At 44.7% G+C, this 19,848-nt stretch overlaps 1 protein-coding gene across 1 annotated transcript; it reads left to right on the top strand.

The window, feature by feature from the left end:
- Positions 1-717: 717 nt before the first annotated feature.
- LOC142803975 (uncharacterized) lies at positions 718-19,546 on the top strand. Its single transcript, XM_075890370.1, has 4 exons — positions 718-911; positions 9,937-10,080; positions 11,876-13,246; positions 15,684-19,546. The coding sequence occupies exons 1-4, from the start codon at positions 725-727 to the stop codon at positions 15,890-15,892; spliced, it is 1,911 nt and encodes a 636-aa protein (XP_075746485.1). The 5' UTR covers positions 718-724; the 3' UTR covers positions 15,893-19,546.
- Positions 19,547-19,848: the final 302 nt, after the last annotated feature.

Here is a 19,848-nt window from a genome sequence, read left to right on the forward strand (position 1 = left end):
ACACCCAAGTTTTACATGCAGAGTACTGATATATCATCTCATTATGGCGCATAATCTGTACCAGTGAGTACGTTTCGTGCGTCCTTTGTGGGTGAGACACGCGGAGCACGTTTCAATCTGCTTGCCATTCTGCGCGTGACTTTCCAATTTGTTGCTATCGCGTTCATTGCTTCGCCATTGCGGCAAAGCTGTGATTTTTTTCTGTTTCTCTCACGCCACGCACAGGTAAGGGGAGGGAGCGGTGTACAATAAAATGCACCTACGCTCGTGAGACCCATGCTAACGAAGCATATATCGGAATTGATTGCACAGTCGTTATGTAAAAGACGGGCACGGTATTCTTCGTGTAGACGCACTTTGTTGGAACAATGAGCCTTGCTGTCGTACGCACTGAGGTCCTAGAGTATGAGCTAGATGGCACGTTGATCGTGACCTCCATGTCAACTTCTCGCATGGAAGATGCCACTGACTCCAAATTTAAGTTTTCTTTGCAGTGTTCCTAATTATTGAGCTAATACCAAATGCAGGCCAAATTCAGTGATGAATTGTTTGTTTATTTTTCCAGGACAGCACGGAAGTTGACCATGCATCCAGGTTCGCCACAGGTAATGGCTTTACAGCAGCCACAAACGTTGGTGGTTGCAGTGTTCTTGGTGGCGATGGCACCGATAAACAAAAAGACGAGACGCTTGCCAAGTATTTAGCACACACTGGCAAGAGAAGGATGCCCCAACCCGACGGTCGTCTCAGTTGGGCTATGGCCGTGGTCTGCTTCCTCATTAATATGCTCTCCTCGGGATTTGGCCGCTGTTTGGGCCTCTTCTTCAACGCCATCATGTCCACGTTCGCAGTACCCCGAGGAGAGGCGTCGCTTCCCCTGTCTGTCTATGGGGGTTTCTTCAATCTGAGCGGTAAGCAAGGCTTCACTTTTCTTTTCGTGGTGATTCGTGGTGATTTCAGCTTCTGCTACAGTGAGAGAGTTTACGGGTTTGTGTCGGTGCACGCAAAGAATTTCCTGCTCGCGCCTTTTTATTTATAATATTTCTAATGATATAACTATTGTTGGTTTTTAACGTCTCAAAGCTCCATATGATTAAGAGGGACGCCGTATTGAAGGGGGCTCCGGAAGTTTTGATAAGCTGGGGTTCATCAACGTGCAATTAAATCTCAGCACACGGGCCTCACGCCTTTTCGCCTCCATCGGAATTGGAGCCGCCGCGGCCGATATGCGATACCACGTCCTGCGGTTGAGCGGCCAAGTGCCTTAGCCACTACACCACTGTGTCAGGTTCGCAGCTCTGTAAGAAAACGCATAGCCGTTTTTGTTGCCGAAACACCTGGCTGAAGAAAGACAATCAAACTATTTTTTTAGGATCCCACGTTTACTTTACTGTGCGGCTGCAAATTGACGAGTGCAAAAGAAATATATATGTATTTATATATATATATATATATATATATATATATATATATATATATATATATGTGTGTGTGTGTGTGTGTGTGTGTGTGCATGCGTGCGTGCGTTCGTGCGTGCGTGTGTGTGTGTGTGTGTGTGTGTGTGTGTGTGTGTGTGTGTGTGTGTGTGTGTGTGTGTGTGTGTGTGTGTGTGTGTGTGTGTGTGTGTGCCGCTATGATGAACGGGAGACGAGGCCTGGCTCATACGCCATGTTTACTCTACTCTGACTCCTTCTCTGCTTCTACAAACCATCCATCCCATCATATGTCACATGGTTCCCCCTCCCCCGAAAGAAGGCATGAGTTACAACTTACAAACAAGAAAAAGTAAACAAGGAGTGGCTTGGAAGTCACCAATGTCAAAATAAAGAGGTAGTTTCACAAAATTTAAAATGCACGTGTTGTCTTCTTCGTCGTTAAGACTTGAGGGGAGTGTGTGGCAGTTCGGTGATATCAATAAGAGATCTGACGGGCGAGGCTAATGGTTGCGTCATGGATAACACAAGAATGCTTTGGACGTGGAGATAGCGGAAATCGCAGCCGGCATTCTTGTGAAGAACAAACGAGGTTCGAACACTTTGCAGAATCGACAGTTCGGATATCGTAGGCACCGAATTCTTCGTCGTGGCACAGGCCGTGCAGGCAGCTTGCGTGCGCGTTGATCGAGGTTGATTGGGCGCTGCCTGTGTTTCTGCCGAGTACAAGGGATGCTTTTGTGGCTTTTGGAGATTTTTCTATGGCGATGTCACAGATGTTTTGATGGAAGGCACATTCTTGATCTTTGGTGGACAATGTATCTACCACGATGGGCCTTTTTGTAATGTTCTTTAAGTCTTAAGAGTGCACTCGATCACGTTTTCTTTCGTCGTTGACAATGTTGAAGTATACGTTGACGTTGTGGTTTCTTGGTTACGTCAACTTGCTTGTGGTGTGACACTAATCGTGGTGCGCCAGGATTCTTGGCGAGTTCTCCGCAGGCTTCTACGACGCCAATCAATGCAACTGTTTCCGGCACAACACAATGTGGCGGGTTTGGTGCACATGAATGTTCTGTATTTATAAACCGTTCATTGTTGGTGGTTGCCTGAAGCGTATATATGTCATCAGAAGTCGCACCTGCGGTTTTGTTTTCATTATAGGCAGTGAGGTTGTATACTGGATTCACGTCGCTTCGATCTTGTGATTGATGAACACTCGACGCTTCTGCAGAACACTTTTCTTCACAAGATGCTGATTGTGAATGCTTCTGTGTTTGTGGAACTGCTGAGCTGAATACTTTGAAGAAATTAGATTTCTGTGAACATTCGTTGTGTGGTTTGGTTTCGTGCGGATTCACTAAATCGCCATGCGTAAATGCTACGACCTTATGAGGTGCTTCATCAGGTATATCAGTAAAGTTGATGACAGGAGATGGAACTGCTGAGCTGAATACATTGACCGAATGATGTTTCTGTGAACATTCGCTGTCTGGTTTGGTTTCATGCGGATTTACTAACTCGTCATACGTAAATGCCGTCACGCGTCCGAAGCCATGTGGGCCATATGTGCGACACGGAGCATCAACTGATTAGGGTTGTTCAGTAATACCTGAAGTATTATGGTGCCGTAAATACATTGGAAATGCCGATTTAATTGCCCATGAAGAATCCAACCATAGGTTTGGTCTTTTGGCAAAATGGTCTATATTCCTATTGGCATACGGTGGCATTACCTTCTCTGATGCGACGTGCAAGTCCCTAGTTGGTGTTGTAATGCGTGAAGTGTATTCGGACGAGTCATATGATGGTACAATCGTGGAATATTTACTCTGAAGTTTTTGGGAAATACGCTTACTGCGGGAAGACTTCGCGTAACTGTGATGGTTGAGTTGAAAAGCCTTCAGCTGATGAGGTATGCACAAGTCTTCATCATGTTCTTTGAAACGGGTGACCATTTCTTCTTTGATCTTTTTCCAAGACTCATCGTTCTCGAAGATGTGGGTGAGGTAAAATTTGAATACCTCACCTGAGATGTAGTCAGTGAAGTTTGTGATCATCTCTCGTTCCGACCAGGATGCAGCGGCAGCGTGGAGCTCGAAAAGGTTGAACCAGTCCTGTACGGGTCCATCGTCCACTGATCCGGTGTACTTGGGGATGTCAAGGTCGTCTGATGGTGCTGTCATGATGCTAGTCTTGGTGTAGAGTTGGGATGTACTTTTGTGGTCCACGTTCGGTCACTGCGTCTTGCTGAGACGTTCGAAGATGGTGGCCGGTTGATGAAGTGGCCGCCAGGTCTTCATCTCGCCGACTCGTGTGACGCTATGATGAATGGGAGACGTGGCCTGGCTCATACGCCATGTTTATTCTACTCTGACTTCTTCTCTGCTTCTACAAACCATCCATCCCATCATATATCACATGTCATATATATATATATATATATATATATATATATATATATATATATATATATATATATATATATATATATATATATATATATATATTGATTTATTTATTTGTTTACATTCAGATCACAAACGCATCATACAGGAAGTGGGCAAGAGCATACACAGCAATAAAACAAATGTGAGTGAAAAAAAAGTGACAGCTTTTCCGCAAAGGCGAAGCAATGAACTCGGTAGCAACATATTGGAAGGTCATACGCAGATTAGCAAGCAGATCTAAACGTGTCCTGCGTTTCTCACGCACAAAGAACGCACGAAACGTGCTCACAGCTACAGATTAACGCGAATAAGCGTCTCAGTGTTACTTCGCTGTGTCTGAAAAGTGCGCCTTTTTCGCCAACGGAGGCTGTGCAACGACTGCAGTGACCTTTGTGGGCCTGGTAACTACAACAGAAACGTTCCGACGAAACTCAAAGGCTAGCTAAGATTTACGATTCTCTCCACTGCAAGATAAGGGCGCGCGATCGAGTGCACACCCCCTTATTCTGTACGCGGGCCAAAGTACGCATGAGAAATGAGAGCCGCCGCGCGCTCACTGCCCCATCTTCCTGATAATGATGAAAACACGAAAGTTCCCCACCCCCAGATGAGATGCCCGCGAACAGTGGTAAGTGGTAGATATAAATAGCTTGCCGTTTGAACAGTGAACGAAGTACCTTCGGTGGTTCAGTGGTTGACGCGGTGCATTTACGACGTAGAGGTCCCTCGTTCGATTGCGCGCGTCGGAGTCTTTCTTCTGGATTTTTTTTTTCTTTGTGGCGTTTTCACATATATAGATACGTATACATCCACGGTGCATAAAATTGACGCCCACGCTGACAACAGTGGCGAAATTTAGCCAAGAGTGTCCATATAATTGCTATCGCAATTAAATAGGGGTGGCTACAGGTATACATTCCATTGAACCATAGCCCTAAAATCATTGATATCAGTCTCTGGGGCAATGTAAACAGTAGGTGACTTGAAAGTTCAGCTCACTTAAAATAAATTCTGAGGGCTGCTGCGAAATGCGTGCTACTTGAAAAACTTCAGAACATGCACCCCAACAGTTGAAACGTTTCAAATTTCTTTGCTTACACCCAATATTCTGCCGTTGTAAATTAAGCGATTTTGTTGTACGGTTGTGATGTTGTGCACACACACATATTAGCGTATTTTCTTGCTCTGCGTATGTAACTCTAATACAAACACAATCACTTCGCTATCAAATTCAGTTTTCGGCACAACTCAATGCTTCGATGGCTAATTTTACAACATAGTTATTTCATCGAGGTATTAAGTTGAGGTGGGTTATCCGCATGCACATTTGATCGTACTAAAAGAAAAATACGGCTGTTTATTTTTTCTCGTGCTTATCTGTATATGCTTTTGTTGCACGGCACGTTTTTTGCTAAAAAGTGTATCAAGCGCACACCTTAGTTCGCGTTAGCAAACATTGTTCCTGAGCGCCTTCTGGTGAGTTCTCATTTCAAAAAAAAAACAGAGTAAATCCTACAAATCAGCTCCACACGTGCACTTCATGCATGTATGTGCTTTTATCACCTATCTCATACAACTATTCACATAAAGCTGTTTGTCTTTCTTCTCACTCTCTTTTTTTATTCACGTATGAGCTTTTTTGTCGACGTCTTATTCCCCAATATCACAGGGTACATTAATAACAATGCCTTATTCTCGGCAGTGCTGTTTCGCCTTGTTCCAGTGCATTCATAGAACTGCAAAAATTGTTATGAATAGCAACGGTATGCGTTTTCTAGAAGTATTTTCGTCTTCTCACTGATTTTATATCAATGATTAGAGGGGGGGTTGAAATGGAAAACAACACTCTTCACGCCAAAGAACTGTAGTTTGCCATAAATATTCATGAGTCTGCCATTATGGCGTGCCTCGTAAGCAACATTCCCAGTATTCGGGGACGTCGGTACGAGGCGCCTTTTCTCGGCCGCAACAATGGTGCACTGCCATACCTTATGGGTAAGTAGGTAGGTAAAAAAAGTCATATCTAGTGAGATAAAAAAAACCTTATTATCACGAACGACACTCGGCTATTTGAAGCTGAGAGCCTCAGGGGCATTCTAGTACAATTGCAGCGCAGCATTGGAGTGAGAGGCTGCTGGTATTCCATAACAATTTAACACCGCCCATCGAAAGCATCTCAAGTCTCATCGTAAGAGGATAAACGCTCTAGGGAGCCACGTGATTCGCAGTGAGATGCTGTGACTTCGCCAGATTATTTCAATAGACTCAGCTGCCTACAAGAAGGTTCGTGATTCATTTCTGTAACTAGCTTTTTCTGTCACATTTTTTTCTTTTGTCTATTTACTACTCATGGCCAGGCACCGCTGTCGCCGACAACAGATGGCGCTAAGGAAAGATGTCCCTTAGAGTTACTGTATATGCTATCTTTAGGTAGCAGAGTTGCCCCACTGTTTCCCGGGCGCCGCTCACTTCGCCTACAGGAGTTCAGCGCCCCTGTTCGCCGAGCGCCATCACGTGGTCATAGATGGTTTATGTGCACTGCGGAGAAGCCAACGCTACGCAGATTCCGGGCAGATCAAGCGGGGTTGAAAACGGCTGCTGTCATTCTCGCCGCGCTTCTTCGGTATTTTAGCCATGCTGCCTCTTGGTCACGAGAAATGCGGCCGAAAATGCATTCTGTGTTGAATTTTACTACGTAGAGCCCATGCGATTAGACGCGGGTGCAGTGGGTGTTGCTATAGAAAGATTAGTGTTCAGTCGGAAGGAATAAACACTTGGCCATTGTCGTCGGCAGAATTTTCTCTTGGACGTGAAAATAATTGTTACATTGCGGCTTAAGAAAGCGAGAGCACTGGTTTAGCTTGGGTGAGGGCAAGTGCTGTTGTGGCTTGAGGGGGGCAAGGGCCTTTTTTCCACTTCTCTGCTGACGCCCATGCGCTTGGCTTTTTTTTTTTAATCTGTCCATGGCACTGCAAAACTTGCTCCATTTGTATTAAACACAGATGCAGTCGTGAATATGTAATACATGCAGAGTTCAGCAGTGTGTGTCAGCTGCAAACGTCCAAATTAGTCTGGCAGTAAAAAGGCTAAATATAAAGAGATATTTTAAAATAGAGCTATTTGAATCGGCAAGGTGTTGCTGCTAGTGCATGAATAGAATGCAGCTTTGAAACCTTAAGCGAAAAGAATGTTGGACACGACAGGGTTGTTGAACGATGATTCTCACCAATTGTCGTGAGCAGCGATTGCAAAACGATCGTCATACGAGATGCGCGCTTAACGCTGGCGTCGCACGCCCACTCTCGATCGCTATCCAGCTCGATTCAGTTGAAGACTACAAAGCTTTAGCTGGTTAACTCACACAGTTAACTAATGAGCTCAACGCGATGAAAATATTCCATCCCTGGATCGATAGCGATCAAGAGTGAAAAATAATTTCATGTAAATGGAAAAAACGGTCCAAAATAAGCTGAAGCTAATGTGTGGCCTACTATTATTGTACTTATGTACAACTGGTTCAATGAGCTGACGCACGTTTTTTCATTATTACTTACCAAAAAAGTAGGTATAAAATCAAGACTTCCAGGCGTGACCAGAGCAACTGAGTTTGTCTTGTACCTTAATAAAAAATAGAAAAAAAAGAAAGGAAAAAATACGACAACGCCATGAGCGCGAGTGCTGCTCTTACGCGGGTGGTGAGTGGCTTTCCCGCAGGACATTTAAACCCAAGATGGCGTACCTCGGCTAACTCTGCAACCTAAAAGTAGCATATGCAGTAACTCAAACGTTCCCAAATCCTGGGCTCGTCAAGTTTTGGGTGCAAGAAACGATGCCATTTCTTTCATTATTTCGCAGAGTTTTGAATTCTCTTGTCTTCACTGTATGTTACATGAAGATTCTGTTCACTTTAGGGCAAGAAACACTCGTACACTACAACGTGTGAAGTCTAGGGGCACAAGAATTTCAGACGGTTAAAGTTAGGCAGAAGATTGTTGACTCATTTCGATGCTTAAAACGTACTAAATATTTCGATGCACCAATTCATAGCATTATAGGTTGATTTCGTTCGAGAATTCTACCTGTCAGTAGCCAAATGTAGGTGATCCGATTTTAAAATGTCCGATGCTGGACGGAGCATCGAAACTTCATTCGGGTAAAAAAATGACGCAATTCCTCACTATTCTGCTACCCAGCATCAGCCCTTTTTGCAGCGAAAACGGTTATGAAGTCACTATCACCCATTTTGGCAGCGTTGTCAGCCGCCAGCCACCAACACTGGTGCCAAGCGGGATACGAACCTGGCACTTGACTATCCTACTTCCTAGTCACAGCAGTGCTTCAAGCCCTTTGCAGAAAGAGCCTATAAAAGCTTCATTCCGACAAGGAATGCCGTCAGTAGATTCATTATTTATATAAAGAGGTACAAGAGTGAAACAACAACCAATCGAATTACGTAACGACGAGGCGGGTGAAAGCTTCCTACCGTTACAAAGGGCTCAGACAAAATTCTTCATCATCAGCTGCTGCTGTAGCTATAAAGTACACACGGTGCTTGCTGATGTGCGCTTGTAGTGGCTACTTCGCTTCTTCACAGAAAGATGAATTATGGCGTAGTGTGTTCCTCCCTACCATAGGTCGGCGTACTCACTGATGAGTCGTCTCACTCGGACTTTCTGAGGCTTAGATTGAGCCTTCTGTCTGAGTGAATGCGTATGAGCAATGTTTTGGTAAGTTTGAGTGTCAGTAAGTTCTTTTGTAGAAAATGTTCGTGAGCCTGAGTTCGAAGCAGTTCAAAAGGTATAATATATTTCATGAGTGAGTGTGAGCTCCACAAGTTTTGCTGACCTATGCTCCTTACTTCGCAAAATTGTGACAATTTCTGCTGTAGTGGGCGCCTTGTAACTGCACGTGCCGTGACCTGCGCAACAGAGTTTACAGACTCTAAAAAGGCTCCTTCTTCAGCTTTCGTTGTTACAGCGCTACGTTCTCCGCGCTGACAAGGTCTTTCTTGAAGCACTTTAGGAATTCGCAGTTTAATACCACTGTGCGCACGCTTGATAGAAGTTTGAAGGTGCCGCACAATGAATACACAACTGGTCATATTTTAGCAGCCTGGTTTGATCACATGTTTGGATCAAAGAAGTACCATAAGGAAGAGAGGGTGGCATCTGGAATTAAGGTGTAGGGCATGGAGGTAAACAACTAAAGCATCTGCTCAGTTACTTCACGCTGCAGGATCCGTAAAGAGGAATATAAAGATGAGAGAGAGAAAGAGAGCAAGAGAGAGAACAGAAGAAAAAGGGGGAAGAAAGCAATGAGTTTACTAACATGCGCGGGATGCCTACTACAAAAGTAAAATATGTCTCCACTCGCCCTTCGTCCTCAGAAAGCACAACAGTGACTTCCGAATACATATTGAAGGAACCTGGCCTTCTTGGCATTCCCTTATTCGCACACAATCACACACATATAAACTCAAGATCACACCCACCAACAGCACTCACTAGCGTCTGCTTATTGAGCGTGACGAAACCTAGATGGCGATGATGATGATTAAAACTTTATTTAGGTTCAGAGAAGACGCCGGGGAGGCACCGCGCCATCAGGCTAATTCCACGTATAGACCACCAAGCCGAGCTTGGCGGTTCGTTCACAGGCACTCTGGACGGCCAGGGTATGATGGTTAAGCTCTGGGCGGCGCAAGAACACTGCCCACCTGTTCCCGCTGTAGGCGGAGCCTGTAAATGATGACGTGGAAACGCAATGAGACACAAAGTTTAATATGTGCATTGGCCCCAGTGAGGCGAATTCCTAGAGAAAACAAGCGACAGGAGGTCGATACGGATAAAAACAGGTAATGAGACAGCTTCACTAATAGAAGGGATAATGCCGAACATGCACTCAAGCAGCGATTAATAATGGGCCGTGTGAGCGTCACGTTTGCCGCAAAGCGTGGGCAAAACAATCACAATGAACTTGATGACGCGTATAACATGTCTATTTCACGCTTTACAGATCTTTACTTGTTTAACCTTCTTCATTTCTTTCCGTAGGTCTCATATCCGGAGCCCTGATACAGGCCTTCGGAACTTGCAAGACATCGGTCATCGGAAGCACTCTTACCATACTCGGACTCTCCATATCGGTCTTTGCCACAGGACCAGTCTTCCTTGCTTTTTCGGCGGGATTCCTGTTCGGTTAGTGCTCTCGCTTGCATGAAAGAAAGTAAAACACACATCGAGCTGCAGCCACCTTGATAAGCCGCGTCCGATAGGCCATTTAGCAGGCATAAAATTTTTGGTCATAATTCGGAGTTGAGTGAGATCTGCCACAGCAAGTTGTCTTCAGATGGCCTTCATTGACTGGGTTCTCCGCTACCTTCCTGCCCACCCTTCCTCCTTAATATCCTTCCTTTCTTCGTTGATTGATTAGTGTTTCCATAAGCAACATTGGCCTACCTAATAGCGCGCACAATCGATTACATAGCAAGGCACTACGTGGCAATATGATTCTTCAGATACTCACACTAACCATAACAGCTTAATAATCTTAGTAAGCTTAATAAAAGAACGAATAAATGTCGAGATGGATCAAAAATGAAGAAAAGACGTTGCATGTACCAAACAGACATAAATATTAAAAATGCATTACCGCACAAATAGTCATTTGTAAGTGTCAATGTCAATTAGTGTAATAATAAATACAATGTTTATAAATAGTGCCTGCTTCAATAGCATTTTCATACTGATTAGAAGGCCGACGCGTAGTAACCCTTACACTTACCCAAATGTTTCGCAATAACCTCACTAGAAAGTTACAATGCAGCTACCGCGATTATCGTCGCAATTTCTGTCCTTTTATTTATTTATTGTGATGTGTTTTTTTCTCTCCATTGGAGGATACTCTTAGTGCTTGTTTACATCCACTGCAGAAAACTGCAAAGTATGCACCGACTAGGTATTGCGCATTTAGTTGCGGATTTTGTAAAACAAAATGAAAAAGGAACCATCTCACGTATAGAAGCTTTGCGTCTTACTGAAGTTGGTGGGAACAGCAGTCGAGCACTAATACTGGGTAAAAACATCTTTAGGCTTGATGTACAAAACACAGAAGAAACATATAGTAGAATATAAAAACAATATAGAATGGTGAGGCGATGAAAGACACATAAACGCTTCCTTGCACCTAAAATCCGGCACAACTTAATAATCCTGTATAGACTCCACATGCCTTGCCCCTGCCCCCCTTCCCCACGAGACTGAAATGCGGCAGTGGATTGCCTCTGCTACTAGAAAAACAGCCCTCTTCATCAAATGGCTCCACACCGGCCGTCTAGCCGGTGGCGTCACTGTGGAATGCCTGTAAACGTTGGTGTAGGCTTGTGTGTTAAAGAAAAAATTAGACTTCTAAAGTTATAACTGAGCGCAGTTAGAAATGAAACGTTCGTCAGAGCTTGTATAAAAATTGCCAGATTCCGCTGTAATTATTAAGACTGAAGTGATGATAATTGTGTTAACACTTTACGTGCACTGTAGTCTCACTTGTCATTGCACGTGGAATATTTTCGAAAATGGTATTTGCTAAAGCTTACATTTTTGTGTTAACAGTCGACAATGAAATTAGCACTATGGTGCTATCAAAATGGTGTTTGGGGATGTTTTAAGACAAAGAAGGCAGTGTCCATGACTAAACATAAATTACCAGGCGAACCAGCTCGATCCATGGGACTTGTTTCAAAAGCATCGCACGTGTAGTTTTATTACATACCTCTTTTCTCCATCGCACCTGAATTAAAATACTGCCATTTCAAAATTGAAATTCACCTCTCATGACTCCAACTGGCATGCCGTAACTTGGGCAATACGTTTCGGCCTAAACTAGTGATTACTCTAAATGCTGTATGTCAATAGGTTATCTCATCTTTCTTTAATTTCGGTTGCGCTGTCACAATTCTGCAGACGTAAAATTATGTCGTGATCTTTTCCGTTTCAGGTACTGGCCAGGGCCTCATTCTCAACAGCATCGTGGTCTGTGTGAGCCAGTATTTCGAGAAACGGCGAGGGACGGCGCTGGGCCTAAACATGGCCGGGGCAACCGTAGCTTCGCTTGTGTTTCCCAACTTGTACGAGTTTCTGATCGCCGAGTACGGCCTTCGCGGCACGCTCCTAATAATGGGCGGCTCGCTGGGCAACGTCTTGGCCCTTTCCATGCTTGTGAATCCACCTTCATGGGAGAAGGAGGTGCGGAACAGCGGCGCCGCCAATCTGAAAACGAACGGAACTTCTAGTGTTCCGTACTACACTCCCACAACCGGGCGAGCGTCAGTCTTGTGCGGTCACGCAGAGGAAGACAAGGACAAACTCTATCTCGAAATTGAACCACCGCGTCTGTCATCACCGCAAGCCAGGAAAGCCACTCTGGTCAGCGTCTCGAATCGTGGAGCCAGCACTTGTAGGCGGGGAACCGTCATCAGTGTTGGCGACAAAACGAGCGTCGTCGGGCATCGCAGGGGAACCATTATAAGCCTCGTCGATAACGTGAAGACGTCCCGGCGTGGCACCCTCATATCCGACCATCCTTGTGCCCTGTCATCGTCCCGGCGGGGAACAATCACAAGCAGCGTGGGAGACGGCGGAGAATTGGTCTCCATGGCTCCGGACTTGAATGAAATCCGCGCCCGCAGAGGTACCATGATGAGTGTGGCGGGATCGATGTTCGCGAGCAATAAAGTCGCGCGTGGCTCCACTTCGGTCGACGTGATGTCAGCACGCAGAGGCACCTTGGTGAGTCTGAACAATTCATACCGCCTAGATTGCTCGTCCCTGCGAGACGACGCGCTCAGAATTGAGCTTCCCGCAGTTCCAGAAGAGCCATCCAGTTCCCCATCGGTGCTCAAAAACATTCTAGAGGTACTGAAGTCCCCACGCTTCTATTTTCACGCATTTAGTTACGCTGCGTTGCCCTTTTTCCTCGATTCGTACCTGACTGTGATGTTCGACTTCGCCGAGGACATCGGGGTGCCCCCTTCTGACTCTGTGCACGCACTTACGATGTTCTCAGCCACGGATACAGTGGGACGATTGTTCGTCCCTTTTATAAGTGACTACGGCCTCATCTCCAACTGCGGTCTGCTCACCATCGCATACTTCTCCCTGGGACTACTGCAGCAACTCACGCCTCACATACAGGGAAAAGCAGCGTTCTGGGGGATGTCAGTAGTCATGGGTCTCCCGACCGGTTACATCATGGTAGGAGCCCCGGAGATTCTGTCTACCGAGATTGGCACGAAGAACCTGCCGATTGCTTACGGATTTATGACGACACTCACGGCTATTGCAGGCTTCGCTAGACCACCTGTTATCGGTAAGCATGAGTAAGTTTTTATTTAGTCTCAAGCTTGAGCGTGGTGCTTATCTGCCGCAAAACGCCTACAAATAAAAAATTATACAAACACAGTGTTAAGTGAGGATGTCGAACTTTCTTATTCCTATTTCTGAGCTGCTATGCCTGCTTTGCAACGGTATCTACCAAAAGCGTTCCCACAATTGTTTTTTTCGTGGAGGGGGGGGGGCGGGCTAACTACAACTTAAGTATGTCCGTGCATGCGTTTGTATCAGTGCGTGTATATACTATATACGCAAACAAAGTTGAAAATTTTCTGGTTGGGGGAATGGTAAGCGCCTCACCCCTTGGCTAAGCCCAAGTTATTTAGGCAGATCCAATACCGAACAGGCAGCCCTTAGCCAACGGCCATACCATGCTAAATGCACCGGATCTCGAATAGGCGACCCTTAAGGTTACTTTGACTTCTCAGCCGTTTTTGCGAACAGTGCTGTATTGCTCAAATGAAAATAATCCTGCTGATACCTATGCCGAATTCTGTGCACTTCAAATTCCTCTAAAATTGACAGGAATGTTTAGGTTGAGGGTCTTTTTCATCAACGTGAGGGCAGCTCGGTGTCATCGGTGGCACTCGACCTAAACGGCATGAGGCCAGCTGAAAAATGTGAAGCCTTGCACGCCTATGTGCAGCCTTCAACATTCCTAATATTTCATTCCTCAATATATTTTGCATTTTGTTTCCAAAATTATATGAGCCCACCTTTAACGAGCCTGACACTGGCATATGATGACCAAACCTTGGGCTTGCAGAATAACGGGCAGGTGGGCTAGTTGTTTAGGCCTCATAGTGAATTGTAAAAGGCAGCGTTAGGGCGAATACACCAACGAGAAAAGACACAAGTGCTGCACTCACAACAATGCAGCACTTATGTCTTTTCTCGTTCGTGTATTCGCCATAACGCTGCCCCGTACAACTCACTCATAACTCTTCGGCACTAACACTGTCCTTTAAGCTTACGTCGCCCTTCACCCTTCCGCCCCTGTTTCACAATCAATTTCACCATTGTTCACTCTTTCGGAAGCTGCATGACTGAGCCCGCCATTAAAGTGGGCCAAAAAGTGAGAAGTGCCCTTCTTGTAGCGAGTCCTTCGGATGCAGAAAAGACCGTGCGTGAGAGTTGCCGATTGCCAGTTGCTGAGTTCAGTGTGTCCGCGAAAGCTTCCTAATCTTTCATTGAGCTTTTTTTTTCGGAAACCTCGTACTGCAGAACTTATTATATTGTCTCGAAAATTGAACAACTGAACTTTGTGCAAACTGAATTTTGTTTACCTAGCAAAAAGTAAACCTCACCAAATATTGAGATTATATTGTTTTGAAATGTTTTGAAGAATAAATCATTTTCATATTCATGTATAGCAATGCCACCTATAGCGTTTTTAAAGACGCATTTTCGACACTACATTTTTATACTGAAATCATGAGCAATATATTTAAACAATAAGCATACATGTGTGCCGTATTCAAATAATTTAAACACCCTAGCGGCAACGCATGTTCTTCTAAGAGCTCTCAATAACGGTAACATTAAAAGCTACCTAAAAAAACTACAGCAAAGAGACTTGTGTTCCATCTTATGATTTGTGAATCAAAATCAGACAGACTGTTTCTTGATAACACCTTACCTCAGGCAAAATCATTGCAATGTCACCATGCCACGCAGCTTGTACCGTTTAGTCTGCGAAAGGGCGCTGGTTAATACGGTCTTCCTCAATCGGAAAAACAGGTCAAGGAAACTTGTTTGCCTTACCGTGTACCTTTCTTTGTTGCTCTCATTGATTTTTATGTTTTAGATCTTTCGATGTCCGCCGTAAGCGAAACGGCTTTTATTTGTTGCGAACGGGGCGTGAAGGTGCTCTGCACCTTTGCCATTGTGCCTGTTGACTTACGTTCTAGCGCCGAAACCTCAAGCCATGCGTTGGTACCCTGGCAACAATGATATGTATCAACGTGAACTGGCAAATAACTTCGATAAAAGATCAGATTGGTGCACCAGAAACGGCTTATCACCAAACAGCCCACTGTCAAGACACAGTAGGTGTTCGAAAATTACAAAGATCTAGGGCTGCATCTCTGTAGCTCGGTGCCACAGGCTTTCTCGCGTACGACCACGCCACCAGCGAAATCTGTAATTCGTATCAAGCTTCGTCTGAAAAGGTTCGTTTGAATAATTTGGGCTGAACGATAGCTCAAAAGTACAAGCACCGCAGTTTCGCTATAACACTGCTTGAATCATTTGGGCTGAACGATAGCTCAAAAGTACAAGCACCGCAGTCTCGCTATAACACTTGCAGGGTCGTGCAATGTGTGGGTCGATGCACTTGGCGCAGTGACGCACTGTGCGACAGCAGCCTGTTAAATGCTCTCCGCTTTGTTCTGATGACTCTTTGCCTACCGCAGGTTTCTTCAGGGACAACTACGGCAGCTACGATGGTCTGTTTCGGCTACTTGGCGGCATGCTTACGCTCTCTTTTCTGTTCACGGCTGGCTTGTGGGTCACCGGACGCTCGAAACTCAGGAAGAAAAAGGCGACCGCCTCTGCAACGGAGGCGTTCGTCTTCGTACCGGAGGCGATGCCGACGCTCAAAGAAGAAGAAGTGGATTCCTAAGCAAGCTGTGTAGTGTAAGACATTTCCCTGGAAAAAAGGGAAAAAAACAAGCACAAAAGTGCAGCCTCAAGTGGCGGTTTTGAAGGGTCATTGTAAATAGCATACAGGAAGGCAAGAGGGGCAATCCGCAGGGGAGAGCCAGATGGTAACTCTTATCTGATGAACGTGCGCGGAGTGATGTGTTCAGGGTGGGCGAAGGCTGAACGTGCAGAAGACGTAATCTAGCGACATTTAATGAACAGTGCAAAAGACGTGATTTAGCTACCATTGAATGAACGGTGAACTACTGCGTTCCTCTCTATTCAAAGCTAATGCACTGATCAGCTTGCGTGAAAAAACATAAAAAAAGCTAACCAGGGTCTCGTATAAGTGAGATATTTGTAGACTACATTCGTTTTTGTATTCAACATTTCTCCAGGAAAACATAATCAGTTACGTGCACATGGGAAGCTTCGGAAGTTGCAATGCCAATGCAAGAATTTATGAATTCTGCGCTTCTACTATAGGCTCGTTTGGAGCTTTGCAAAAAGAAGCCACATACAACATATTGATGAAACTTTGGTGTACAGGTGTATAAAATTTACACGGTAAATGGAAGCACTAACTATTTTCTTGAGACCACTTCTAGCACCAAAGGATTCTCGCGAACGAATGTCTTTATGGTGTGACGTACGCTAAATATTGTGTGGGAAATAACAGTAACACATGAAAAGAATCACCTCTTCTCGATTTACACTGCTACACATATTTCTCACATCACACCATGTTGCTTCCTGAATTATTTCGGGATGACATGGCGGTTAACAACTTTGTCAATGTAAGCGCCAAACAGTGGGCGCATATGTCGACATACAACGCCATCGCCTCCAATCGTCATTCCTTTTACGGCAATGGTAATAGTTGGCTTGAGTGCAGGCGAACGCCTGCTCTGCTTATTCGGGGAAATAATTCATACTGCCAGTTAGCCTCTTACGCCATAGTCGCGATGCAGAATAACGCAATTATCAAGCCCTTGTTGGACCTCTGTAGTCAATGTTATCTCAATTGTTTCGGGGGCAATTGTCAATTGTTGCCGTTGACTTTGTCATTGTTGCGTCCTCATTGTTTCAGTCGATTTTTCAAAAAAGTTCTTTTGAGGGAAATCGCTTAAGTGTGTAAAGGTGAGAATTAGTAGCAATAGCAGTAAAAAAGATCACAAACACAACAGCCCTCTTTGTTCTGAATTCTGTCTCAGTTGGCGCAAAAACTAGACTGCCTGGGGATGGCGGTGACTTTAGAAGATGTCGCAATCGAATACGTCCCAGTCGGAATGAATGTGAATTTATTCTTTAGTTTCTGGCAATTAATTTGAAGCCTGTCGATTGCCGAAGACATCTCTTTTTCGCAATTATTACTTAGCAACGCAGCGCGTCAGAATTTAACGAAATACCTTCAGTGGCAACACCAAAAATAATGTTTTTCCAGGTTAAGCAAACCGAGAACTGTTGGTGAAACGAAAAATCACAGCATATCCACGAAGTGAATGATGACGAGTGCGCGAAGCTCCGGGGGATCATGAACCGTGAATTCCCTCGTCCGTTGCCGGCGCTACCGTTTCACTGCAGCTGCGCGAGCACTCGCCGCCTCTGGCTCAGCTTGCCGACGTTTTCGTGCCGCTGCAGCTTCGTTGAGCCCTCAGCTCCGGGTTGGCTTGCCGGTGCTGCCGTTGCGCTGCAGCTTCGCGAGCCCGCAAGTCTTGATCCGCTTGTCGGCGCTGCGAGCCCGAAACTCTGTGAACTCCGTTGCCGCGCAGCCGCGCTGCGCACTCCATGACCACCGCTGTTGAAAGAGATAGAGAGAGCCGCGCTCCTGGCAGTCTCCTTTCAAACCGGCGCACCCACCAAGAGCAAGTGCTGGCACCACCCCACCCTCTACCGGGTGCTTCGAGTACTAGCGTGTCACGCCGACGGACAGGGCACATGGCTTGACTCTAAGGAGCTTCGCCCATAAAAATAAAGCTGGAGCTCTAAATTCATGAAAAAGCTGCTGGCTGAAGACTTTCGATCGAATCTTTAGTTAATATGGAACAGCCTTGAAGTATAGCTCGACAGTGTCTTTGCAGTTTATGTTTGTAAGCATAAGCAATATTTGCACATAGCGGCATCGAGTTACTTCTAATGACATGTAAGGCCGCACCGGCTGGCTGCTTTAGATGCCACACCACTTGGCAGCAAAAAAAATTTCTTAAAATTTATCAGGACGTGTGTAAAAGATGAAGCAAAATTGTAAGCCTACTTGGAAACAACCCAGCGCATAAAACCACAAACATGGAAAAGTTAAACATGCATACACGAGCAAGCACAAGTATATTCCGAGTGCAAGTGCAAGCGTACACACGTACGCAAATAGAGACAGGTGCTTTTTGAAATGATCCAGTATACGCGCGAAAGTGCGTTACGTTACAGAACTTAGGCGATAGGAGTACACATACACGAGTAATATTGTGCTTGCTCAAATATATAAACTATGACTTGTATACCAAACCTTGGAAGTTAAGCATACACAGATGTCTCATCTACCTGGACCATAAGCACTGACTGAATCATAATAAATGAAAAACACGCAGTTTGTCAGCTGTGACAATAAAACACATAATTCAATAAAGGAAGGTCGCATCTCTTAAGCTACCGACACATATGTTACCACACAGATGGTTGAGTCTGTGTCTGCTTTTTTCGCGCGATAGGTACGCGTGACCACGTCGGACTAAAAAAATAGCTCGAGGTAATTCATCAATGTCTGTATCATAATCTGTCGGGGCTACCTCTTCCAACATTTATTTGTTCTATTCACTGATTCATAGGTAAGCTTCACTTCTCTGACTTCTCTTTAATATGCATACGTTTTATACGTATATATGGTGATGAGCATATCTTATTTCATGCAACCTTTCTATTATGATTCTCTGTGCTGGTTAGGTGCTGTGAAAATTCTGGTTTTGGGCTGCTGGTGCGCTGTTCTGTCTATATCTGATGCCAGCCAGCTACTGCCATCCTCGCTGAGTGAGCATTAGGCCAATGTGGCGTAACTAACGTTCTTTTTTATTCCTTCAAGTCTCTCGATTCTTTCTTAGCCAAATCAAAAAAGAAAACATAATAAACTTCACATTGACGCTGTTACCCACGGGCCTTAGTAGTTACAAAACCCATGTCACCTAGAGCATCATATGACCGAGATTTTCTTGCCAGGGCAGGATCTAAGCTTACGCGACCACTTCCGCGTGTCTGGCCGAGAATCACTGAACACATGCCAGGATGACTACGTTGCAATGTTTGTATATAAAACTGTGTGCACCGAAACGGCTGGCTTGATAATCCTTGAAACGAAGAAACCTTACCACAGCAGAATACACTATCTGGTAGCATGAAAAATTCGAGTTATAATACTTCTTTCTAGGCAGATGTATTATTGCTACTGTGGACACTTCGCCTTAAGAATATTTTAATAACGTATTGCTGCATTTCGTGGTTTCTGCAAAGATTCCTCTGACGGTTGCCGTGAATGTAGGTATGCATGTATCCATGCACGTATGTATGTATGTGTGTGTAAGTATGTGTATGTATGTATAAGGGTCAACAAATTGATTTAATAAAGAAAATCTTCCAGTTGTGAAAAGTGAACTGCGACTGCCAGTTGCTGGAGTGTAATACACCCCAATTTGCTTTTGAGCCAAACAATCATACAGACAGTCATCGACTTATATGCTTTGATCAAGCCAAGCGCACGATTAATCGATATCAAGTCCATAACGAAAAGATCCAGTTACTTTAGAGTGAAATTCTTACATGGTTTCTGCAGTCATTTTAAATACATCTCCTATACAATGTCGAAAATGAAAAAAATATTAATACACAAAAGATGGTTTCTCTTTTTTTCACTGAGACAACGAAAATTCAGTGTCTTTAAACCTCTCATGT

This window comes from Rhipicephalus microplus, chromosome 3, assembly GCF_043290135.1.
Source record: "Rhipicephalus microplus isolate Deutch F79 chromosome 3, USDA_Rmic, whole genome shotgun sequence".
NCBI classification, from domain to species: Eukaryota; Metazoa; Arthropoda; class Arachnida; order Ixodida; family Ixodidae; genus Rhipicephalus; species Rhipicephalus microplus.